Below are 25,941 nucleotides of genomic sequence, written 5' to 3'. Positions count from 1 at the left end.
AAGGAAGAGAAAGGAGAAGGTCTCTGATTAGCCACCCACGGAGAATCGCACAGTCCTATCCATCTAGTGATAGAAAGTTGCACGTTTTTTTTTTGTTTGTTTGTTTTTCAACCTAATACAAAAATATTAACACTTCTGGACATTATAGGCATAAGTCGTTATATCTCTACAATATAATAATTTATACTGTACAGCTATAACAGATAACAAAAGGTGCAATCCTTTTAAAAAAATCACACAGTTCACATGTTTTTATCATTTTATTTTTTAAGTATAAACTTTTTAAACACTTTACATAAATTAACTCCTCTGAGACTAATATCTGATGTACAGTAAATTGTAATTCATATAAAAATCCATAAACAACTTGTCTCACATAATTTACAAAAAAATCAGGGTTTCCTTTGCTTATCAGTGACAAGGATTCTATTTGCCAGTTTTCTTCCCCCCAAGGCAAACCACAGGAGCATTGTAAAATTCCTTAGAAATCCCCGCCCTGGCAGCAGAAGTCACGTGTGCCAATGTCCTTTTACAAACCAGCACTGGGAAAGCAGTCGGGTTGTCTAGAAACAGTAACTTTGCCCCACATTTTAAAATTAACAGATATATATCACATCCTATGCAGAGAGACTACTTGTAAGCAAAGGTCGACAACGGTAATACCTGGAAACACTGTATGCATTTCTACCTTCGTTACAGTGCCTCACAGAACAAGATGGCCCAGAAGCAAAAGGTTTGGGCCTCTTTTCTTTAATGATCTGTTTTTCCTTGGAATACTTCCAGTCCAACTGAGTGCAGCGATATGCATATGTAAACATATTCTTTAAAGCCGATCACCTTTTAAGGTCATTCAGAAGGAAGTCTTTTGTTTTCATTTGATTTTTGTGTGTGTGGATTTTTTAAAATAGCAGTCTAGTTCTCCCGGAAGGCTCTTCGGTGCCGGAGAGTCCCCCTCGGATTGTGCTACAGACAGATCTGAGCAGAGGTGGGGGAGTAGGGGGGGTGCTGGGGCTGGAGGGGCAAGTGGCGCCCCGCCGGCTCGGGTCCCCGCAGGGGTGGTGGTGGCGGCGGCGCGCGCCTCCCTGCCGCCGGCCCGGGGGTTACCTCTTCCCGATCTCGCTCTGGCGGAGGAACTGGATGTTGTTGGCGCTGTCGGCCAGCTCGGGGTACTGTTCCACCGAGAGTACGTAGTACCCGTCGTAGCCCTGCACCTTGCCGGCGCTCAGCAGCTGCCGCTTCTCGCCTTCCGTCCAGAGGCGCGCGCCCTCCTCGCCGTCACGCACGCGCTGCTGCTCGCGCGCCCAGGCCCGGGCGAGCGCGCGCTGCCGCGCCTGCTCCAGAATGCGCGCCTTCTCCTCGTCCAGGGTCATGCCGTAGCGCACGTGCAGGGCCAGCGCGCCGAACTGCATCTCCACGTCGGCGAACCTGCGAGTCCTGCCGTTGACCACGGTGGTGGACTGCGACACGGTCACGTTGATGCCGTTCTCCAGCGCCTTGCGGCCGCTGGTCAGCCGCAGGGTGCCCAGGTCGCTCTCCGGCGTGCTGGTCTTGATGAAGTAGTGCGTGTCCTTGCCCTCGATGGTGAAGTGCAGGTTCTCCAGGTAGAAGGCATTGTTGAGCACGGCCGCCACCTTGATGCAGTCCTCGTTGGCGATGTTCAGCACGTTGGTCTGCACGCGGCCCTGGCTCACGGCCAGCATGACGCCCTTGCCGATCAGCGACTTGACCGTGGCGAACCACAGCCACGACGGCGCGCCGCTGCCTTTGCGCCTGCTCACCTGCACCTCAGCCATCTTCCCCAGGGACAGGAAGGCCTTGGCCTGCCTTGCCACTTGCTGCTGGACTCCAAAAATGGGCTGCAGAGAAAAACAGACCCGGAGGATGGGTTAGAGAACAGTCGGGCTATTCTGGCCCCAAGGAGCCAGGCTTGCGGTTGGTGTTCCGGTTCTGGGCAGAAATGAAACACGGGGGAGTTGGGGGGGGGGGGAGTTGCTGATTAAAACTTCAGTAGGTTCTTTAGAAATGAAAAGTCTTAAAAAACCCTGGGGGGAGGAATGCACTCAAGACGCCACTCCCCTCAAGTTGATCCCAATGTGTTTCAAAAGGTAAAATGGGCTTCCCTGGTGGCTCGGTGGTAGGGAATTCGCTTGCAACGCAGGATTTACAGGAGACGTGGGTTAGATCCATGTGTCAGGAAGATTCCCTGAAGGAGGGCATGGGAACCCACTCCAGTGTTCTTGCCTGGAGAATCCCATGGACAGAGGAACCTGGCGGGCTACAGTCCGAAGGGTCGCAAAGCCGCCTACAAGACTGAAGCGACTTAGCCCGCACACATGCCTGAACGTGTGTGAAATATTCAGGTTTTGGCCTTTTCTCTTTCCATTTCTAGATGCCCTTTTCCCAGGCTCACCCCATTTGGGGAACCAGCTTACCAGATGGTCCATCCCAGCGGCTTTCTCCATGGGAGGCTGGTGGGAAAGTGCCAAAACGCAGAGGAAGGTTGGAAAGCCTGGGGATGCTCCAGTTGCATCACCCAGTCCCACTTTAAGCTAAAGTCCCACTTTAAAGCACACGCCTTTAATTTACTTACAGGCATGTGCTTTAATTTAGGTAAACTCTGTACCGTCTCCTGGTGAACAGAGCTTTCAGCTGAATTTGACCATATAACTGACGGACTGAAATGGGCCAGGATGAGCGCACAATGGGGACAGCTGTCAACGAGTGTTTATCGCTTTAGGAAAACATTTATTTTTCGCAGACTGAGGGACAGTGGGCCTTCTGCATTCACAAGGGTTTTAAATTGGGGGCATCTTAACTCAGGCATCTCTCAGACTACCAGATGTTCGTCTGGCCAGCATTTTCCCCAATTGGAAGCATGTGTTTCGTTTGCAGCGGTGAAAGACACATTTGTTTTTCTGTTCTCCAGGCATCCTTGATGTCTTTGCTGGTGATTCCCTAAGCTGTCCTTACGGTGCACTTCTCATGACAGAGAACCTGAGCTGTATGGAAAAGGCTGCCTAGGAAAAAAGTTGGCAAGTCCATTTTGTACAGTATGACTTAAGTGTTTTCAGACATGTTGGAAAGTCATCTGCAATTATTATGTGCTCAAAGGCATAATTAATTATTATGTGCTCAAAGGCATGAAGACAAACTTAGGGATGTCTTCATGGCAGTTGATCAGCGCAGGTATATTTGCAATTAGAAATGTTAAAATGGCTCCCAGATCCCGGAAACTGAATGGGTTTTGCCTTTTAAATGTAAAGGTGACATCTGAAAAAGGAATAGCTTTTATGTTAAGTGTGAAACATGGACCAGAAAGCAGAGGTACTGGCGTTGTGTATAACTCTATGTGTATGTGTGTTTTAGCCAGGATTGCCTTTTCTTTTTGTGTTTATTGAGATTATAGGAAATTGCTCAAGGGGGGAAATTAATCTTTCTAAGAAACTCTGTGCTCCCTTCTTATCATTATGGGGTAACCCAATTTCTTGATCTTTAATTATTCTTGCTTTAAGCTAGAAATTCCGATATTTTGTTGTTGGGTTCCTTTCTGATCTCTGAATGGTGGGAATTAAAAAGTGTCATTTTGTGAAATGGCAGTTTTGATTTTGCAATTTTCCATTCTTTCTCCTTTTATTTCTCAGAATGGTTCCAGGCCTCCTGGTCTGTTTGTTTCAGGAAAATTCCATAAACACCTAGTGGTAGGTGGAGCTTTACCAGAGGCCATTTTATTTTTTTAATCTTTTTCCCTTGAAAACATGGCTAACATTTTAAAGAAGTGGAACTTTGTGGCATTGTTTGTGAGCTGCTAATTTGTAACATGAATTCCCTGCCCTCCTGTTTATTGTATCTTTGCCTTAAGGTCTCAAGTCTTATAAATGTGCATTCCTGGGGTTCTCTGTAGAAACCCTGCACTCAACAATGAGCTTTCATATTTTATTACTGTTTGATAATGTCTTTCTGTTTTTATTAGCATCACTAAAAGCAGACTGAAGCCTGTTTCACAGGCCCCTGGTCTGCTGAACAGAAATGCAAGAGAGAAGTGGTGCTTTCTTTCCTGAATCAAAAAAAAAAAAATAAAAGGTCTTTGGTACCCAGGGAGTCTGATTAAACAGGGGACCATACGGCACAAGCAAGCCCCTTGTCACCTTTCATAGTTCGCTTTTTGTCTCTTACCGGGACATCATCCCACTGCTGACTCTTCACGAGTTCGTAAGAAGGCTCTGTTAAATCAAATTTGGGGACAGGGAATCCAGGAATAGCATTGTGCAGATGGAATCCAAAGGTCACCAGCCAACTGTTAACATCTGGGAAAAGAAGGTCCAGAATCAGAGACTTCCGAGTTTACTTTGTGATTTCCGACACCGAAAGCCTTACCTGAAAACCCCACCTTCACACATGATAACCTGAAAAAGCTCAGGTTTGCCTCTGCCCTACAATGAAAAACTGACTCTTTTCAGACACGGTAAAAATAACTTCAGTAGCAGAAGGCAGTGAGGCAAGGGCTACAGACAGTGTGGATAATGGAGACTCACTTAGACCGATGGGTACCTGGTCCCACGTGGGAAGTTGCAACCCATGCTGGTAATAGTGTTTAAAAAAAAAAAAGTCGAATAACAAGGCCTAACAGCGTGAAAGAGACATGGTTGTTGAACACTAATGACATCTGTAGTTAGTGAAGGCTGGTCTTAACTAGAAGTCGTGTGTTATTAGCTTTCCAGAGTGGCTAACCAAGGATATGCAAGTTTCCACCACCCATTTTCTATTAATAAAAACCCCCGCATCGAGTGTATGAAAATCAACAGTCAACTCGTAATCAAAGATGAATGCCAAAAGCTGGCTGAGCTGGCCGGGGGCACGGAAGTTCTGATTCCCATCAGTTCTGACTTCAAAGGCTCACTGCGCACAGGTGGAGACAAACTTTGGAGGGAGAGAAGCTGGAAACCTTTAAGATGGTATTTTAAAATATTGCCATGTGACTCCAAAAGCTATTACGCTGAGAATAAAGCTTTTATTCTATTCTGGAGGTTATACTGTTACAGAACTACTCAGCAGGCTTGCAGCTTTATGAGTACAGTTGGGTGTAGATTATTTTATATATTAAGCACATTGCTGGAAAATTTGAAATTGCATTTCACCTAATATATTTTATGCTGTTCCATCTCTCTTTTGATGTTTTTCAAAAAATGCTGCTGTGGCATTCCCTGGCGTCCATGTTGCTGGGAGAGCATGAATTCAAGAGCGGTGGGTTGCCAGCCTCTCGGGCAGCACCGTCAACACCTCTTAAATAAGCCGTGGGGAACTGCTTGTTGGAATGATGGAGGCCACTTGCTCCCTGATTCCTTCTCCAGGGCACCAGCTCACACCTCTCTGTCAGGCTGTCAGGTCCCTTTCTGCAGGCATCATATAGGCTATAAACTCAGTGGTCTGCTCCCTCTTTTTTTTTTTTAATTAAAAAAAATTTATTTCTTTGGCCACGTCGGGTCTTAGTTGTGGCACTCAAGCTCCTTCACTGTGGCCTGAGCTGCCTAGTTATGGCAAGAGGGCTTAGCTGTGCCACAGCATGTGGGATCCTGGTTCCCCGACCAGGGATCGAACCAGTCGCCTGCACTGCGAGGCAAATTCTAAACTGCTGAAACACTAGGGAAGTCCCATCCCTCTTTTAAATGGAGGGCTGGTGGTGGTGGTGGAGAGAGAAAAACCCCAAGTTCATTGCATAGGAGAGAAAGTGATATACGTGTGTGTGCGCACGCATGCACATGCATGAGATTGGGGAGGGCGTGGTTTATGTTTTAGAGAAAATTTTTGAATGGGGGCAGAGCTACTCCTACTATGAACGATGTCTGTGAAGCAGTGAAAAATCAGAGGCTCTTAACATGTTGAAGATTACTGCCCAGAAACTGGGACGTGAATGCAGACGTGTACTGGGGAAGCCTAAAGGAGAACACCCATTTGGGTGTTGCTGAGTCAGGGTGCTGAGAGCAGAGATTTGGAGCAGGTTCGTGTGGCAGAGAGCTAGGCGAAGCTTGAGACAGTCTGGGGAAGAGGGAAGCAGATGTGAAATGAACAGGGGGCAGTATTTTGAGAGCTGTACCTTTGAGAACTGAGAAGACAGAACATCCTGGCATGCTTCAAATATTGAACAAGGGGAGAGGCAGCCAGATGGAGCATCTAACACAAGGCAAAACAAAACAGAAAACCCCAAACCAAACCAAACACAGAAAAAGAAAACAGGGAGTAACCTTCCTCTAGGAAGCATAATCAAGGGGGTTAATTATGGCAGTGTGACACAGGAGCAAAGTGGAACCAGAAGGGCTCAGCGTCCCCGGGACCGAGGACGAGTGGAGATCCCTGCTCGCTGAAGGGAAGCCCCGTGGACTGGGGAGCGTAAACTTGTGCGGCCACCAAGGAAAGCAGGATGGAGGCTCCTCAGAAAGCTAAGAACAGAATTACCATGTAAGCCAGCAGTCTCCCTTCTGGCTAGTTATCCCTCAAATGCAAAAACACTAAGTTGAAAAGATACATGCCCCCTATGTTCACTGCAGCATTCTTAACAATAGTCAAGATAAGGAAACGACCTAAGTGCTTATCCATAGATGAATGCGTAAGGAAGATACAGTGTATGTATATATGTACATGCACACACGGTGGAATGTTAGTCGTGAAAAATGAAACCTTGCCATTTGTAACAACATGGGTAGATCTTGAGGGTATTATGTAAAGTGAAGTAAGTCAGAGGGAGAAAGACCAATCCTGTATGATTTTACTCCTAGAACAATTTTCTTTTTTTTTTTGGCTGCACCACATGGTGTGTGGGATCTTAGTTTCCCAACCAGGGATAGAGTCCCAGGCCACCAGCAGTGAAAGGGTAGAGTCTTAACCACTGGACCCCCAGGGTACTCCCCTAACTCCCATGAAACAAACGATCAAACCAAGCATGCCAGAGAGAACGGAGTATGGCTACCCTGGGGGAAGGAGACTCGGGGAGGGACAAGGTGGATTAAGGGCATCCACTCTCTGGGGACAGATGTTGAGTAAGTTTTGAATGGTACACTGCAGTGTACACAGAAGTAGAAACAGGATGGCGTACACATGAAACATACAATGTTATAAAGCAGTGTTACCTCCGTAAAGAGTAATGATTATTACAGAGAACCACAGTTGTGCTTGGGTTTCCCTGGTGGCTCAGACGGTAAAGAATTTGCCTGCAATGCAGGAGACCTGGGTTCAGTCCCTGGGTCAGGAAGATTTCCTGGGGAAGGGAATGGCTACCCACTCCAATATTCTTGCCTGGAGGATTCCACGGACAGAGGAACCTGGTGGGCTACAGTCCATGGGGTCACAAAGAGTTGGACACCATTGAGTGCCTTTCACTTTTTTTCACTACTACTTAAAGCAGAATTGCATGTTATTGTATTTTATACCACAAAGTAGGCATTGCCATCCCCATTTTATTGTTAAGGAAACAGACTCATAAAGGCATGTGACTTGTCTATAAAGTCACATGACCTGTTCTTGGAGAGGCATTCAGATTGGGGCTCCAGTTTGGGGGCTTCAAGTTCAGCCCCCCATGTCCCTTCCTTTCAAATGGCATGCCTAGATTCCATGTCATTTCAGAAAAACTGTGGTCTTGGGCACTGGCTGGCAGAATAGGAAGTAACAAACTATGTCCCAGTGTCCCTCTGTTGGTTTCTCCTTGGTTTCATTGAAAAGATTAGACATTTGATTTTTTTTTTTAAAGACATTTGATTTTGCAGGAGGAAGGCATCAAGTTAAACCCCCAGCAGTTATTTTATGGATTCAATGATTAACTCAGTACTTGGCAAGGAAAAACAATTCTGCTTACCTGTGATGTAGTCTTTCACATCATGGATTTTGCTTGCTGGGTTGTTATTCCTAAACATATACAGGTTAAAGGGAGCTGGGTCCTTCCCAATTCTTTTCCAGATTTCTATGTCAGGCGTTGTCCACCGTCCTGCCAAAATGTCATAATCCCTTTCTCCAAAATGTATTAATTTTGTGAGTGGGTCATATAAGCCACCGTGAAATCCAATTACCAGCTGGAAGTCAATATTGGAGTCAAAATAGATCTCACCATAGGCGGTGTACTGAATCTGTTTGAGCATAAGCCCGTTGCTACTGAAAACAGCCAGAGGCGTCCCTGTGTTGTCCGATGCGATGTAGAATTCATCCCCGCTGCTGATTTCCATGGCAAAGAGATGTCCTTGGAGATCGTAATAGAGGGAGGTGATCTCTGAACTCGAGTGGTTGTAGACGTGAGTAATTCTGGTGGGGTAAGTGAGATCCGCGTAGAAAAACTGCAGGTGCTGTCCCAGACTGGTCTTGCTGGACACGCGCCTCCCCAGGCCATCGTAACGATAGATCACCGTCCAGCCGCTGCCTTTACTGTAGACTCGGGTCAGAAGCCCCTTGGAGCTGTACTCGAAGATCTCGGTGCCTCTCTGGCGCAGGAAGCCATCCTCATCCAGCCGGTACTGAACGTCACCCAGCCGGGTGATCCTGTCTCGCAGGTCGTAGCGGAGCGGGGTCAGCCGCGCGCTGCTACTCGGGTTCAATAAATGGAGGTTGCCATTCAGGTCGTAGTTGTAACGCCACATGATTTTCTCATTCAGGTAGACCGTCTGGAGCTGTCCATCGACGTCATACTCGTAAGCGTACTTGGTGGTGTTGGCGAAGGGCCCTATTTTAATCTCTCTCTTGGTTACCCGACCCATGTTGTCATACTGAATTGTAATCCAGTACATGAGCGACCTGAATATCTCATACTGAATCTCCTTGATGCGGCCATGGGCATCAAAGTGCTTCGTGTAAGTCATGACAGCTGTGGAAATGATCTGGTTAATATCGTAATAGATGACGCCAAATTTTCCAAACTGCTCCACTTTGCCCGAAATGTCGTCGAACTGATAGAGGTCGATGGGCAGGGGGGTCTCATTGATGACACCCTGCATGCTGGTCACCCGAAAACTGTTGTCATAGCTGTAGTCGAATCTCGCGTTCACCATCCCGTCTTCGCTGAAGCGGAAGATCTGCCTGTCAATCAGGGGGCCGATCTGCCTGTATCTAATGGTGCAGATGAAACCATCGCTCTGGAGGTTTACCGTCTTGAGGACTCCCGCTGTCTCATCGTAGGTGAAACTGACCCGCGTGCTGTCATATAAGATCTCCGAGAGCCTGGTCTGCCTTCGATACTTGAATAAGACCCTCCTGCTGGTCCCCAGGAAAGCCGTCTGCAGAAGCAGCCCCTCCTCATTGTAGTCGGTGATGACCGAGGCGTTGCTCTCCGGGGGGTTGTATATGTTTCGGTAGTAGCCGATGGAGCGGATGGTCTGCATGGTGTGGCGAGCCACGCTGGGCATGGTGATGGCAGAGAGCTGGTCCCACATATCGTATTCAAAGATATACTGCCGCTGGCTGTGCAGCAGAAGCACCATGGACTGCAAAGAGGGAGTGTGCCATTAGCTGATATTTGCGAATGGGGTGGGGGAAGTAAAAGTAGATGTAGTGACCACAAAGACACAAAAATAGTCCGCCTGAGAAAATGATTTTCGTTTTAATTGAGTTCTCCTTGACCTTCCCTGTCCTTAACGATTTCCTGCCTAATTTGCCTGGATGCTTAATTGCCAGCGGTTTCGCACTGAGTGCCTCAACTCTCATAATGGGCTACTTGTCAGAATCGGACTGTTTTTTTTTTTTTTTTGTATCAGGCGTTCACAGCCAAGCAGCAGATTGTCAATGGATCTGGATAAGTCATAATACAGGCATGAGCAAAGCTGCTTCAAAGACAATATTTCACGGGGAAAACAGCATATGGGAAGTGCAGTCCTGTCCATAATTAGCAATTATTTAGTAAGGTGGCTTTTCCCCAAACATTTCATGGAAGAGCCACTCAAATCGTGCTTGAATTTCCAGTGCACTGGGAGGGAGGAGCAAAGCATTCAAAATATTTATTTTATAAAGAAGAGACATAAAATTAGCCCCTAAAGGGATTGTGTGTGCACAAAGCATCAACAGCAACATTGCTAGGTTAATCTTGGTGAATAAGAGCTGTCAATGCCCTTATTAGGAATATGGGTCCAGAGATGGTGTTTTGTTTACAAATTCTTTACATGACATCTGAAATGACAATGAAATCTGCATTCTGAAGTTTCCTAAGAACCAAATCTGACTTGTCCCTTAGGTGCAGTAAGGATGGTTTCTGGGCTATACACTGCTTGGGTGCTAAATTATGAGGTGAATAAATATATGAGTCAAAGTAAGCTTGGCTCATTCTTCAAGTGATTTCAGAAAGACAAAAGACAGTTTATTAGGCCAAGGGAGAGAAAGTCAACCTGGAGGCTGGTTTGGGAGCTCTGCAGTGGTTGAGCGCGGGCAGGTCTTTCCTCTGGGAGGCTCCCTCTAAACCCGGTTAGACCAAATGGAGTGATGGCCAAGCTGGGTGGACAGTCAGATTAGGAGCTGATAACCTAACCCTCCCCCTCTACCACCCCCTCCCCGCCCCCCACCCCTACACCGGGACGTACTCTTTGCCTTTGACATAAAAGCACATAACCCCTTGTCTAGGCTTACTCCTTTTTCTCTTTATCATCCACCACTTTGCAAATGCAGCTTGCCTGACTCAGGGTTCTGCAGGATCTCCTCCATGGACACATTTGGGGGGGATTTTTGTGTGCAGGCTGTGTGACCAAGGTCTTGAGACTTGTTGCTAATGGTCTGCATTCTTCCAAGGAAGGCTTGGACCATTGCTGAATTTACAGGACCCTGTTTGCAGTCACTTAGAATCACATAGGTAGTAACATATTACTTGCTTTGCCATGAATACACTTTGGCTTAGGGTGCCTGTGCTGGCGAGGAAATGGAAATAGTTTGGGTGGGTTTTAGGGATTTGGGAGAGATGCTGAGAACATGCTTGTTGGCTTTTCTGATCCCTGTTGATATGTGAAGGTGATCTCTTACGGCTGGGGTCATTTTGACAGCGGCTCTTATCAATGGTATGCCCCTTGGCTCCCTTTAAAGATTTTTCAGTCACATTACGGTCACTACTCTCAATATTGGGGGTCCGAGAATTAATTTTATTAATTTATTTTTGGCCAAGGGATCTTAGTTCCCCGACCAGGTCTTTAGGAAGAGGAGTCCGTGTATCATCAGTCTGTCTGGAATTAGATGAGCTGACTTACATGCACGAGGCTGGTCCAGAGCACCTCTGGGGGAGAGCAAGATGGGGTGTGTGAGGGGGCAGCGGTGCGGACGTGCGTGTGTGGAGGACAGAAGTCACTCCGTGCAGTCGAGGAAGGGCAGGCTGAGCTCACGAGCTGCACTTGTGTCTCAGCGGCCCTGTGGCTGCTGGCGGAGAGGATGCGCTGGGAGTGATGAGAGGCACAGAACTCAACACCAGGGCGAACGTTCATCTCAAAGGGGAATGAAACGTCTCACGAAATGCAGGATTCTCTGTCTTTCAGAAAGGAATTACAAGGAGGTGGTCCTCCCCTTTCCTCCTTTCGCTGTCATTCCCTTTTAAGCCCGGTCACTACCTGAAACCTGGCGCCCTGCACATGAGTAACTGCATCTTTTCTGGCAGCGTGTTACTGTCTCAGGCATGGGTTCCCTATCAGTGCAGATGAAAGGGGAGAGGGCCTGGAGGCCCGGAAATGTGGCTTGCTTAAAAAACGGCTTCTTTTGGTTACTGACGCGTAAATAGGATCTATGGGCTTTTTACGGTTATGTTGAAGCTCTGCCAGGAACGACACACACCTGACAGCTTTGTCCGAACGTCTAAGGCGCTTTCTGAAACGAACAAGCTTGCACTGAGATGATTTACAAATGACTTCCAAGCTCAAGGTCTAATGCATGAATGTTGTCGACGGATGAGCTTGGCAGGTGGGCGGTGGTGGTGGTTGTTGACAGCATAAGTCAGGGAAAAGGGTCTCAGAGAGCTAACTTCACTAAGAAACACCGTGGCTGAGACGCAGATGCCTCAGTGCTCCATGGCGGTGCCTTACATATGGATGCTCAGGATGATAAATGGAAGTCGGTCAAGCACCGGTGGCCCCACCCCCTGCCCCGCCCATCCCCACAGTGCGTTTGGGCAATTTGCACGCTGGGAAAGACCAATCATTGCTTTGGGTGCAGCGTACCTTTTCCAAGTATGTGTAACTCCAGGTTTTACCGTCAGCAAAAACCCGGGACACAATCCTCCCCTGTCCGTCATAATCGACTTTCTCGCTGGTGGTTCCTCGCTGGATGCTGGCAATTTGACCCGTGGACGAATAGGTGACATTGACGGCCATCAGCTTGCTACTCGGCAGCCAGAGAGTCGGATGCCCTGACGTGTCATAGGCGATCCTCAGGAGAAATTTACGGTGGTCATCATAGATCTTCTCTGTCTTTGTTGTTCGATCAAAGTCAACTGAAAGGAGGTTTCTGCCATTAACCTGGTTCAACACAAACAAGATGATAAAATAAATCACGCTGTTCCAATACCAGCCCCTTATTACTCTTCAGGGTCCCCACTATTGTTTAAACACCATTTATGATGATTGATTTTCTTTGTCAGTAAATTAATTTAGCAACTTCTTGGGTACAAGTGCAAGGCAGTAGATTAACTGCTCTTTTAAAAGGTTTCATTAAGCAGAGAGACAGCCTGGCGTTTGTTCAAAACCCTTTCAATTAAATTTTGTAAACTTAAGCAACTGATAAGAAAAATGCCGAGATGTATTTGCTTTCAAGTTTGCTCAGAAGATAGGAAGGTGGTAAGCCTGACATCGCTGCAAATTACTCAAAGCCCCGCCCTCCCAGAAGACACTGGGAAATAACTGCTCACTAGATTAATCATGGCTACATTAAATAAAACGGTGGTAAATGTGATTCCAGCCCTTTGAAGAACAGTTAAGTAGAAGCTGGAGCCCACATTACTGTAAATTATTAATCAGTTTAAATAGCAGGAGGTTACAAACACGATCTTTGCTTTGGGCTGAGTGCTGAAATGTCACAATTTTTTGGAATGCCTTTTTCTTTGATGACATCTGGTTAACTGGCAAGGACTTCAGATCCTTCACTCCCACATCTACACAGTCTGACCACCGTGCTTAATTTACAAATTGAGCCCCACGTTGTCCTAGGGACTCCATGGGGCTCTGTGCCATCCTCAGAATCCACGACTACGTCTGGCTGTTACGTCTGCGATCCAAGGTGCACACCAGCCGGTGTTCGTTGCTATGGTGGACACGTGGCCTTGGTTAAATTCTGCTTTATAGATGGTCTACTGTGTCTGCAGAAGGCCAGGGCCAGTCCACTCTTTGATTTTCTGCTGCACCTTTGTGACAGTGGTGGCTTGTCCATAACAAAATGCTCCTCAACTGTTGGGACTGTTACAAGTTACACGGGAAAATCCTAACCTTTATTGACCATGTCCTAGCTAGAACCTTCAAAGTAGACTACTCCAGCTGATCACTTACACACACACACACACACCCTGTAGAAGGATATGACAACCCACAAATATTCTTGCCTGGCAAATCCCATGGACAGTGGAGCCTGGTGGGCTACAGTCCATGGGGTCAAAAAGTCGGACACGACCAAGCGAATGAGCACCACCACATATACACACCACACCAATACATGTAAGTAAAATACATGTATATTTATGTGAAATCTGGGATAGACATTTGTGTCTTCTATCATGGCCATTAAACAAGACCCATGAAAAAATACTCCCTAAGCTTTCATTTGAACTCTTCCATGAGCTCTTCAAGGGGAGTATTGTGAAGTCCACAGAAAGGTAAAGATACCAGCTGAAAAGAAGTTTATGCCTAAAAGGCAAAGTGATTTTGGGGGAAAAATATCCAGAGAGATGAGTCACAGCACATGAGAAAGCGGAGCCCGGATGGAGTGAGGAGATCTTGATTTTTCAGTCCCGTCATTGGAGATCCCTAGGTTGGGAAGAGCCCCTAAAGGAGGGTGTGGCGACTCCAGTATTCTGGAGAATCCCTTGGACAGAGGAGTCTGGTGGGCTACGGTCCCTAGGATCGCAGAGAGTTGGATACGTCTGAAGCCACTTAGCATGCACGCATGATGTAGGAAAAAGAAAACCACCCTGGGCCACAGAGCAACCGGTACGCATTGGTGTGGGCATGTGTGTGCGTTGGAGGAGGAACCCAAGCACCTGAAAGCGCCATCTCCACACCCTCAGGGTCTGGGAGCTGCACGACTCTGGGCTCGTGGCGCCCAGAGTCTGTTTCGTCTCTCTGTAAATAAAGAGGTCGGAATGGAGTGTCAGCTACAAATTAGCACTCGCCATGTGTATGTGGTTAATTGCTCGGTTGTGTCCGACTCATTGTGACCCCGTGGACTGTAGCCCGCCAGGCTCCTCTGTCCATGGGATTCTCCAGGCAAGAATACTGGAGCAGCTTGCCATCCCCTTCTCCAGGGGATCGTCCCAGCCCAGGGACTGAACCTTGGTCTCCCATGTTGCAGTCATATCCTATATGGTCTGAGACCCCAGGGAAACCCTGGGCACTTGCAGTCTACCTCTTACAAGGATTAAATCACGTGCTACTGCAGCTTCTGACCTTCAACATCTCCTGAAAGGAGTTCAGGGTGGAGAGCAGAAAGGAGACACTCTGGAAAAACTGGCAGGACAGGTCTTCAGAAAGATACTCTCAGGAGCTGATTTTATGAACCCAATTCTTGCATTTCCTCACATCTAGAAAAGCACTAAATTCCTTCATGGTGATGTCTGCTCCTTGTGACTGAAAGAAACCTTCTGGAAAAATATGTGCTTAACTGCACATATTGTATTCTCCCTTCTCCAAAGTCACATATATACTGACCCTTCCCACTAATCTCTTTGGAACAGTTTCTCAGAGCTATCGTCATTTTATATGGTTCTGACCCGCCAGCCGAAGGCTTTCTGGGCTTCTGTTTTCCCAAGTGGAAGTGTCTACAGATTAGTAGCTCAGCCTTCTGTGAATTCTGTGAGACGTTACAAGTTTGTCTTGGAAAAAGCCTGATGAAGGCACCGTTTGCTTTGTGTACCCTGGAAGGAAGCTACTGGCTAATGCTACAAAGATATATTTTGAAGTCTACAAATTTACAGATTTGATTTGATGTCAAATTAGCTCAATACTGGACTGGCAGAATTCAGTTCTTCAGCTTTTATTTGCACACTTATGATGCCTGAGCTTCCCTTGTGGCTCAGATGGTAAAGAATCTGCCTGCAATGTGGGAGACTGGGGTTAGATCCCTGGGTGGGAAGATCTCCTGGAGGAGGGCACGCAACCCACTCCAGTTCATGTGATCACGAAGGGTCGGACACGACTGAGCACACAGGTGATGCCTGAAGAAGCGGCTTTCCACAATTTAAACTGCTTCCGAGGGCTCTTGTGTTTCTCACATGGTGATTAAAGAGGGAAACATAAGCCCCAGAATGTTTAGGTTTGCCCTCCTTTGCCCTTCCTCAGGGTTATTCCAGGCTGCAAACGGCCAAGCGAGACCGCCTGTGTAGGAAGTGCCTGTGGACGGCGTGGCCTACGGCCCTGCCCACCGTTTTGTGTTTGACGTGCATTCATCTTCATTTGTATCTCGGACCTTTATCGCCTTCCTGATTCCTCCCCTTCTCCACAGTGTTTCCTCTGTAGAGAGCGTAACAGAATATCTGCCCTGCAGATCTGGTAGGACCATTGGACTAGCAACGGTAGAAGGGCCGAAAGACAGGTCTGGGACCCCTTCTTTGCAGGCCTGCACCCCGCTACTGGGCTTCCGATCCGTCTCCCTGGTTTGGGACTATGACTGCGCCACACTGAAGCGTCCAGAAGGTCTACCACTGCCGTCCTGTGAGCCACCACACCGAGCACATCACAAATGGAAACACCTCGAAACACCACGAGACCAAACATCTGGAAAGCATTTAACATTTTCCTCCTATCCCGACAAATGCCTTTCTTGGGTCCTCCAACTGAAGAAATGAGGAAAGAATTAGAATGTGGCTGTTTTTCTCCACATCCCAACACAAGCCAAAGTTTTTACTGTTCTTACTATTTCCAGACAACCAACCACTGTTATTCAATATGTAACCTTTCAGAAGATACTAACAACAGACAAAGGATTAATCTCCAAAATATACAAACAGCTTATGGTGCTCAATGTCAAAAAAAGCAAACAACCCAATCAAAAAAAAAAAAAAAAAATGGGTGGAAGACCTAAATAGACATCTCTCCAAAGAAGACACACAGATAGTCAAGAGCCTCAAGAAAAGATGCTCAGCATCACTAACTATTAGACAAACAGAGATCTCCGCCCCCTCCCCCAAGGCCCTAATGTTCTCCTCTGGCAGTTGCAGACACAGTGTGCAAGTCAAGGGGTATTTTCATCAGGGACACAATCCCACTTAACTATACCTGTATGAATCATGGCAATTCTGCAAACTTGTTTTGACAGTCATAAAGGGCTAGCATTGTTCCATGCCCCAGAGGCCTTTTAATAAACAACATTAAAAAACATTGTTACATCGTATATACTTCACCTAAGATGAAAAACCTCCTGTGTAGTTGTTAAAATACCTTCAGCTACATGAAAGTGAATCCAAATGTGACTAGGTAAGAGGCCACCATGAACTCCTTTGTGATGTATAGCATTTCTTTGAGTTAAGCATAGAAAAATCTCCATCTTCAAAGATCAGGTCCAGCGTGGTGGCAGTTAATCACAATGTCCCTTTGATATTGGGAGGGAGGGAGTTATGTTCCCTCTGGAAGGCTTGAAAAACTGAGACTCAAACAAGTTAAACAGTGTCTGCCTGCCTGACACCACAGAGCTCGATCAGACCATATGCATGTTATCTGCCATGTGGGTGACGGTATCTCGCCTCCCTGGTGTCCTTGTTAGAACGTCAACTGTCTGCAGATGGCTTTGCGTCCCCTCCACAGGTCATAAGTGCTAACTGCTCTGCATGGCCCCCTCCAGGCCCCACTGTTCAGATTATACAGTGAGACACAAGGATGTCACACACACGTGACGGGCATAGTAAGAGTTAAATAACAGTCTTCGGAACTATCATGTCTAGGTATGCCTCGAAATACCGCTTTGGCTTTCAAGTGTCGAGAATTTCTTTTTCAAACAGTTCACTAAATGTTTTCCTTTAAGGATAAGAATTCTGGGTAAGTTTAGATTACCTTTTTTTTTTTTGACATGGACCATTTTTAAGGTCTACTGAATTTTTTACAATATTGTTTCTGCTTTGTGTTTTGGTTTTATGGCCACAGGCATGTAGGATCTTACCTCCCCGACCAGGGATCAAACCAACAGCCCCTGCATTGAAAGGTGACGTCTTAACCACTGGACCACCAGGGAAACCCCTTAGAAGGTGACTTTTTATTATTCAGATGCCATTATAATTTTGGAGAATTGATCAAAGGCTGATTCCAAATTCAACCACTGACAAAAATCAGGACTATTAAAGACAAGCAACTATTATGCATGTCTTTTTTTAAAAACAAATATGCAGGTACAAACAAGTAAGCTAAGAAAAACTGTCAAATCTTTGTTCTGTTTTTCCATGATTTCCTCTGCTAGTTATTCCTATATATCCAAACCCTTTTCCTCTTAATAGAGTTTCACAGAAAATGCTTTTCATGTCGCTCATTTCTTTTATAATTTTTCCTTTTCTACTCTTTGGCCTTTTCTTTTTTAAAGAGCCACTGCATCCAGTCTTCTACCTATTATATCCATGTAATCCGTTCAATCTAGAGATAGATTTGCTTCCTGCGGTCAGACATTGGCAAGGATGTGCTATTCCTACAGCTTCTCTCTCAGGAAGCCCTAAAGGCAATAACATAATCCATATTTTAAGCCTGGCTCTTTCTCATTCCTTCATTTATTGAATAAATATTTGAGTGCTCACCCATGGGTCAGGCCCATAACTTCAAAAATGAAAAAAAAGCACTTTCTGCTAGAAGATAAGGAAAGGTAAGAGAGGAGACGCCCTCCCGAGCGGCCCAAGTGGTAAAGAACCCGCCTGCCAATGCAGGAGACGTAAGAGATGCGGGTTTAATCCCTGGGTTGGTAAGATCCCCTGAAGGAGGGTGTGGCAACCCACTCCAGTAACGTTGTGTCTGGAGAATCCCATAGACAGAGGAGCATGGCGGGCTACAGTCCACAGGGTTGCATTTTTGGACTGATTTCGACTCTGCTTCCTGATTCAGAGGCCCTGCTGGCCCTTCGTCATCCCCTCCTTCCTCCGCTCTGTGCCCTAATCTGCAGACTCCAGGTCCGGTCCTCCAACCAGATTTTCACAGCATCACTTTCTCCCTGGAATTCCTCTCTTAGGATGCACAGAGGGGTGGAATGACCAGGCACGGCTGGCACATCCAGGCTTATCTTGAAAATAAGAAACCCTCCCTTGTGATCCTGGCTCCGTCTCCACGTGAGCCATCCCACGGATCAGCTGGAGGTCTCCTTTCAGTGTGACTGAACAGGCCGTTCTTAAATACTGGGTTTTCTGAAACGGCCTGCCGAGGCACCGTCACTCAGCTGTTTAGAAAGAAACTAACACCCATGCCTGTGTGCACTGGTCTCTTCCTCCCCAAAGGAGGGTTCACTTAGAATCGGGCTGAGAACCAGAGACTTATAATCAGATTTTTCCTCTGCTCTTCTTAATTTCTTTTTCTGTCTAGGAAAGCAGTGCTACAAGGGAAAGAAAAGGATGCACTAGGCTAGCTTGTCTCAAAAAAGAGTGGGCCACGTGTTCTGTGGTCACTTTCAGGGCAAAGCATTTCCCTGGTTTTCCCTCTTTTGCAGCTGTTTCCCTCACCAGCACGTTAACCAGCTCTTTTCTGTGTGTCTGTCGTGTGGGTCTGTCTCTATGCCCACTATTTGTGCCTGTGGTTCAGATTCTCTGGGTCAGGGTTACAGAATATGTAATCATGCCTTTTGTTTTCAAAGGACTTTCACATCATCTCACTTGATTCTGTAGCAATTGGGTGAGACTGTGGCAGGGTAAGGCAGTCAATTATATTTATCCATAATATAGATAATCTGTATCATGTCTATGGGCTTCCCAGGTGGAGCAGTGGTAAAAAATCCACCAGCCAATGTAGGACATGCAAGAGACACTGGTTCCATCTCCAGGGTCAGGAAGATCCCTGGAGGAGGAAGTGGCAACCCACTCCAGTATTCTTGCCTGGGAAATCCCATTGACAGAAGAGCCTGGTGGGCTACAGTCTGTGGGGTCAGAAAGAGTTGGACACAAAGAGTTGGACCATGTCTACATCATAATGTTAGAATATTGTGATATTATATTATTGCGATCATAATACAGATAGTCATATAGATAAGGAAAATGACGTTAGGTCTGTTAGATGTCAGAATTTTCCTGTGTAGTTTATCATTAGAGTAAGGAGTGGAGCCCGATCTAGAACTCATACGTTTTGAGCACAGATGTGAGCAGGACCTCTATGTCTTTCGATGAAGTAAGTCGTGTGTGTGTGTGTGTGTGTGTGTACAGGCACACCGCGCCGGCCGTAGGGATGGCTGAATAAGACAAAGCTTGGGACCTAGCTGCCAGTGTGCAGCGGCCCAGGGAAGCAGGGCTGGGGCAGTGGTCAGTGGTGGCAGCAGACAGACACGCAGGCAGCTCGAGGCCTTGCTTCAGTGGAAGAAAATGATGGAGCTGAAGCTGGCTTCGGCCGCTGACCCAGGCCCTCTGCAAGTGACCCTGAAACGAGCCTGGGGCTGGCTTTCTTGCCCATCACGTTGTTGTGGCTGTTCAGTCACCAAGTCCCGTCCAACTCTGCGACCCCATGGACGGCAGCACACCGGGCGGCTCTGTCCTCCACCGTCTCCCGGGGTTTGCTCAGATTCATGGCCAGTGAGTCAGGGATGCCATCTAACCATCTCATCCTCTGCCTCCCCCTTCTCCTTTTGCCTTCAATCATGTTGCCTTCCCACTAATCTTGTTCTTCTTTCTGATGTTCTGTTTTGTCTTCTTCCCTCTCTCTCAGGATAACCCCTCTCGAGCCTCCCCAGCTTCTGTGCATCAGAGCTCCGGGTCTAGGGCCCTGGGGCTGGGGCATCTGGGGGATGGTAAGACAGGAACACAGCTTTGGTTCCAGAAGATTATGTATTTAGAGTCCCAAACTCCTGCCTTGCAATGGAAGTAGAACTGGAATATAACCTGTGAGTTGAATGGCCTGTATCTGATCACTGATTCTTTTTTCTACTTCATTTCTATTTCTTGGAAATAGCCAATATGTATTAGCTATTTCTTAACTGTGAAGGATTGGCCTGGTGAATAATGTTAGCCAGTTATACTAATAACTTAACCGTTTTTTGGTGTCATGAATAGAACATGAATGGTACACTCCATGTTTTCTTCTCTCTCCTTGATTTTGAGTGACTTTTTTTTTTTCAAAGGCAAGGGAAATAATTTTAGGAATGGTTATCTGCATTTATCTGATAAATGAAAATCTGTTCACTAGTAGAAAGAATGAAGCAGGTTTAGTTTATAGTGGCCTGAAGGGGGTTCCTTGTAGCCTGTGTTTTAGTCCTTAATCTATGTTGTCTTTACTAAACAGCTGTCATAAATCACAGCTTGCTTTCTAGTTGTATCTGGCCCACAGCATGAAAAGGAGGAATAAAAACACCTAACAAGGCAACACAGAGAACATTCTGCAAAGATCAATTTACACTAGCAATCAGCAATGTCATCGTGTGTCTCATAGAAATAAGGTAATCCTGGGACTTCCCTGGTGGCTGTATGGTTATGAATGTGCTTGCCAATGCAGGGGACATGGGTTCGATTCCTAATCCGGGAAGATCCCACATGTCAAGGAGCAACTAAGCCTGTGCACGACAACTACTGAGCCCATATGCCGTCACTACTGAAGCCTGGACGCCACAGAGCCTGTGCTCCGCAACAAGAAAAGCCACCACCGTGGAAGTCCGTGCGCTTCGACAGAGAAAAGCCTGCGCAGCAGCAATGATCCAGCACAGTCAAACATACATAAATTAAAAAAAAAAAAAAAGGTAAGTCTGGGTTTTTTATCAATAGTGAGGAGATAGGTTCTGACATTGGTTATCTCCTATGTGCCCACATTATGCTTTTTTTTTTTTTCGGATGTGGACCATTTTTAAAGCCTGTTGAAGTTTTGTTAAAATGTTGCTTCTGTTTTTATGTTTTGGTTTTTTCCCTGCGAGGCATGTGGGATTTTAGTCTTCTGACCAGGGATAGAACCCACATCCCCTGCATTGGAAGGCAAATTCCCAACCACTCTACCACTAGAGAAGTCCCAGGCCCACACTGTACTTTAAAAATATTGAGAATGCAAAGGCAGACTCCATCTTCCAAAGACCAGCCCATGTCTTTCAATATACATATTTAGGATGTTTAATACTTGCAATGTTTCAGCCAATGCTTACTCATCCCTATGCCATTATGAAGTCACCTCTCCTGAGTGGGTGAAGGAAAAGCATAAGATTATTAAGGTACTATTAGTAAAACAAGATCAGTTGTTATCCAGGCTATTTGGGATTGTCCTACATGCAAAATCTTCCCTGGTGGCTCAGACGTTAAAGAATCTGCCTGCAATGCCAGAGCCCTGGGTTTAATCCCTGAGTTGGGAGACACACTGGAGAAGGAAATGATGACCCACTCCAGTATTCTTGCTAGAGAATCTCATGGACAGAGGAGCCTGGTGGGCTTCAGTTCATCCGGTCACAAAGAGTTGGACACGACTGAGTGACTCACACATTTTACATGCAAAATCCTCATTTCCGAGGAAAGAATGGATTTTTAATCAAAGCTATATTGAGAGAACCCTTTCCTCAAATAGTCGGCTCTTACTATGAGCAATGTGATGGCTCGAGGGCCGGCCGTAAGTCGCGCTGTAAGGTAAGGTGTTCCCCTGAGCATGAGCAGGTTGAGTCCCAGGCCCGCCCTCGTGGACAGGCCATTGAATGATGCGGAGGAGCAGCCGGCCATCCCCACCCCTGACGCTGACTTACCCTGAGCTTTCGACCGAAGACATTGACTTTGCCTTGAGCCTGCTCTTTCCGGAATCTCCATTCCACCAAATTCTGACCGTTTTCGCCAGGCAGAGTCATGTTTCTTTTGGCAACTGTTGGGTTAGCGGTGCCAGCCAGAACGTGGGGCTCGGTCTGGTAGTGCGAGTCCAGACCGCTGGCATAGATGATGCGAAGGGAGCCGTCATAGCCGATCTGGTAGCTGTTTCTTAACTGATCTAGAAAAAAGAGGCAGAAAATGTGAACTACAGGTGTGGATTGAACACTTGGTTTGTTGTGGGGTTAGAAGTGATATACATGTCTAAAACACTGACTGGACTCCATTTATAAGGAATAAAAAGTACTTAATGATATTCTTGTAGAAAATAACACTTTGATTTCTGGCATCTCATGCTGTAATGCAGGGGTTCCCCAACCTCCAGGACCTAATGCGTGATGATCTGAGGTGGAGCTGATGTAATAATAGAAGTCAAGTGTACAATAAATGTAGTGCTCTTGAATCATCTCTGAACCATCCCCCACCCTCAGTCTGGGGAAAAAACTGTCTTCCACGAAACTGGTCCCTGATGCCAAAAAACCTGGGAACTCCGGATGTAACAGGTTTGGCTGAATATTAAAGTCCTTCTCCACTTTAGTAGATTTTTCTCATGTGCCTGACAAAACAGAGGAAGGTTCAACCTCTATGGAATGTGCAGCAAATGTTTTTCAAAGAACCAAATAATATGGGTTCTTTTAGGAGTCTGTGTGTCACCTTCAAGGTCTTATGAGACACCCCTTCCTACACCCATCTTTATATCTATCCTTTGTTAAAGATATTTTGAAAAGATTTAATATCTATGCTTTCCACACCAAAAATATATAAGGAGCTATTTCCCCCTGAAACTGACTTAAAAAAAGGCAGTCACCTTATATTTTGTATAAAACACCCTCTCATATTATAGGTTATGGACTTTAACTAAAGAATTTTAATATTAAATATAGGACCATTTGGGGAAGCAATAAGTTCAAGCAACAGTAATTTTAGATGACTGTAGAGATTACCTGACAGAACTGGTTAAAAAAAAAAAAAGTCAAAGACGTTTAACTCAAACTCCCTGGTGGTCCAGTGGTTAGGACACTGTGTTTCCATTGCAAGGCGCCTGGGTTTGATCCCTGGTGGAGGGAGTAAGATCCTACAAGCCAGGAGGTGTGGTTAAAGAAAAAAACAGCAGCAACACAAGTCTATAAAATATTATGTACGTGTGTTAGTCACTGAGTTGTGTCCAAGTCTTTGTGACCCCCATGGACTGCAGCCTACCAGGCTCCTCTGTCCATGAGATTTTCCAGGCAAGGATACTGGAGTGGGTTGCCATTTCCTTCTCCAGGGGAATCTTCCCAAGCTGGAAGTAAATCTAGCCATAATCTGAAGTGTAACTCAGATTCAACAATTAGTCTTAGAGCAATGACCTCACAGTTGTAGCGGTCATTGTAAATGGGCTTCCTGAAGATTACATCAAAAAGGAATATGGTGGGAGGCTCTATCATGGAGATATTGAATGTTTATGCCTACATGAAAGGGATAAGTGTTAGTCGCTCAGTCATGTCTGACTCTGTGACCCCACGGACTGAAGCCTACCAGGCTCCTCTGTCCATGGGATTCTCCAGGCAAGAATACTGGAGTGGGCTGCTATTTCCTTCTCCAGGGGAATCCTCCTGACCCAGGGATTAAACCCATGTCTCCTGCACTGCAGGCAGATTCTTTACCATCTGAGCCCCCAGGGAAGCCCATACAGTGAATGAAAACATGGAACGCCCAGGTGTTACATAAATACTTGGAATTTGGTATAAATTTCCAGTGATGGCATGAGAAATGGATTCAAAGACTGCATCACGCATGGATTCAGAAAGTGCTTGGCCTTACGCTGCTGTCCTTCCATGGCTAGTGACGCTGATGCAAAAAGGGATTGATGAGACAAGTGGAGAGTGAGAATTAACTTATTAAATGGGAAAGAAACAGGTTAACAAATATTTAGATAGCATAAGATTTTAAATACATGTGTGTGTGTGCTCAATCATGTCTGACTCTTTTAAATTAGATTTCTTAGTATTCCTCCATGGACTCTCTGTAACCCTGTGGACTGACTGTAGCATATTGGGCACCTACCGACCTGGGGAGTTCATCTTTCAGTGTCCTATTTTTTGCCTTTTCATACTGTTCATGGAGTTCTCAAGGCAAGAATTCTGAAGTGGTTTGCCATTCCCTTCTCCAGTGGACCACATTGTGTCAGACCTCTCCACCATGACCCGTCCGTCTTGGGTGGCCCCACACAGCATGGCTTAGTTTCACTGAGTTAGACAAGACTGTGGATGGAGCCAAAGTAAAAACACCACCCAGTTGTGGATGTGACTGGTGACAGAAGCAAGGTCTGATGCTGTAAAGAGCAATATTGCATAGGAACCTGGAATGTTAGGTCCATGAATCAAGGCACATTGGAAGTGGTCAAACAGGAGATGGCAAGAGTGAACATAGACATTTTAGGAATCAGTGAACTAAAATGGACGGGAATGGGTGAATTTAACTCAGATGACCATTATATCTACTACTGTGGGCAAGAATCCCATAGAAGGAATGGAGTAGCCATCATAGTCAACAAAAGAGTCTGAAATACAGTACTTGGATGCAATCTCAAAAATGACAGAATGATCTCTGTTCATTTCCAAGGCAAACCATTCAATATCATGGTAATCCAAGTCTGTGTCCCCATCAGTAATGCTGAAAAAGCTGAAGTTGAACAGTTCTATGAAGACCTACAAGACCTTTTAGAACTAACACCGACGAAAGATGTCCTTTTCATTATAGAGGAGTGGAATACAAAAGTAGGAAGTCAAGAAACACCTGGAGTGACAGGCAAATTTGGGCTTGAGTACAGAATGAAGCAGGGCAAAGGCTAACAGAGTTTTGCGAAGAGAATGCACTGGTCATAGTAAACACCCTCTTCCAACACAAGAGAAGACTCTACACACGGACATCACCAGATGGCCAACACCAAAGTCAGATTGATTATATTCTTTGCAGCCAAAGATACAGAAGCTCTATACAGTCGGCAAAAACAAGACTGGGAGCCGACTGGGGCTCAGATCATGAACTCCTTATTGCCAAATTCAGACTTAAGTTGAAGAAAATGGGGAAAACCACTAGACCATTCAGGTATGACCTAAATCAAATCCCTTATGATTATACAATGGAAGTGAGAAATAGATTTAAGGGACTAGATCTGACAGACCAGATCAGACAGAGTGTCTGATGAACTATGGATGGAGGTTCATGACATTGTATAGGAGGCAGGGATCAAGACCATCCCCAAGAAAAAGAAATGCAAAAAAGCAAAATGGCTGTCTGAGGAGGCCTTACAAATAGCTGTGAAAAGGAAGCCCAAAGGCAAAGGAGAAAAGGAAAGATATATCCATTTGAATGCAGAGTTCCAAAGAATACCAAGGGGAGATAAGAAAGCCTTTCTCAGTGATCAGTGCAAAGAAATAGAGGAAAACAATAGAATGGGAAAGACTGGAGATCTCTTCAAGAAAATTAGAGATACCAAGGGAACATTTAAGGCAAAGATGGGCTCAATAAAGTATGGAAATTGTATGGGCCTAACAGAAGCAGAAGATGTTAGGAAGAGGTGGCAAGAATACACAGAAGAACTGTACAAAAAAGATCTTCACGACCCAGATAATCACGATGGTGTGATCATTCACCTAGAACCAGACATCCTGGAATGTGAAGTCAAGTGGGCCTTAGGAAGCATCACTACGAACAAAGCTGGTGGAGGTGATGTAATTCCAGTTGAACTATTTCAAATCCTAAAAGATGATGCTGTGAAAGTGCTGCCCTCAATATGCCAGCAAATTTGAAGAACTCAGCAGTGGCCCTGG

General features: G+C 45.9%; 1 protein-coding gene across 7 annotated transcripts in view; it reads right to left on the bottom strand.

The window, feature by feature from the left end:
• Nucleotides 1–245: 245 nt before the first annotated feature.
• TENM3 (teneurin transmembrane protein 3) overlaps nt 246–25,941 on the bottom strand; it is a 614,750-nt gene continuing 589,054 nt past the window's right edge. For all 7 annotated transcript variants that reach the window (XM_043893315.1, XM_043893317.1, XM_043893319.1 and 4 more), the window contains 5 exons: nt 22,012–22,247; nt 12,153–12,449; nt 7,844–9,455; nt 4,174–4,304; nt 246–1,856 (listed from right to left, as the gene is read on the bottom strand). In XM_043893315.1, the coding sequence (XP_043749250.1) occupies nt 1,101–1,856; nt 4,174–4,304; nt 7,844–9,455; nt 12,153–12,449; nt 22,012–22,247 (3,032 nt within the window). In that variant the 3' untranslated portion in view covers nt 246–1,100. The remainder of the gene's footprint in view (nt 1,857–4,173; nt 4,305–7,843; nt 9,456–12,152; nt 12,450–22,011; nt 22,248–25,941) is intronic.

This window comes from Cervus elaphus, chromosome 32 (genome assembly GCF_910594005.1).
Source record: "Cervus elaphus chromosome 32, mCerEla1.1, whole genome shotgun sequence".
Classification (NCBI taxonomy): Eukaryota; Metazoa; Chordata; class Mammalia; order Artiodactyla; family Cervidae; genus Cervus; species Cervus elaphus.
The sequence above is the reverse complement of the archived record's forward strand: the minus strand, read 5'-3'. Positions and strand labels throughout refer to the sequence as shown.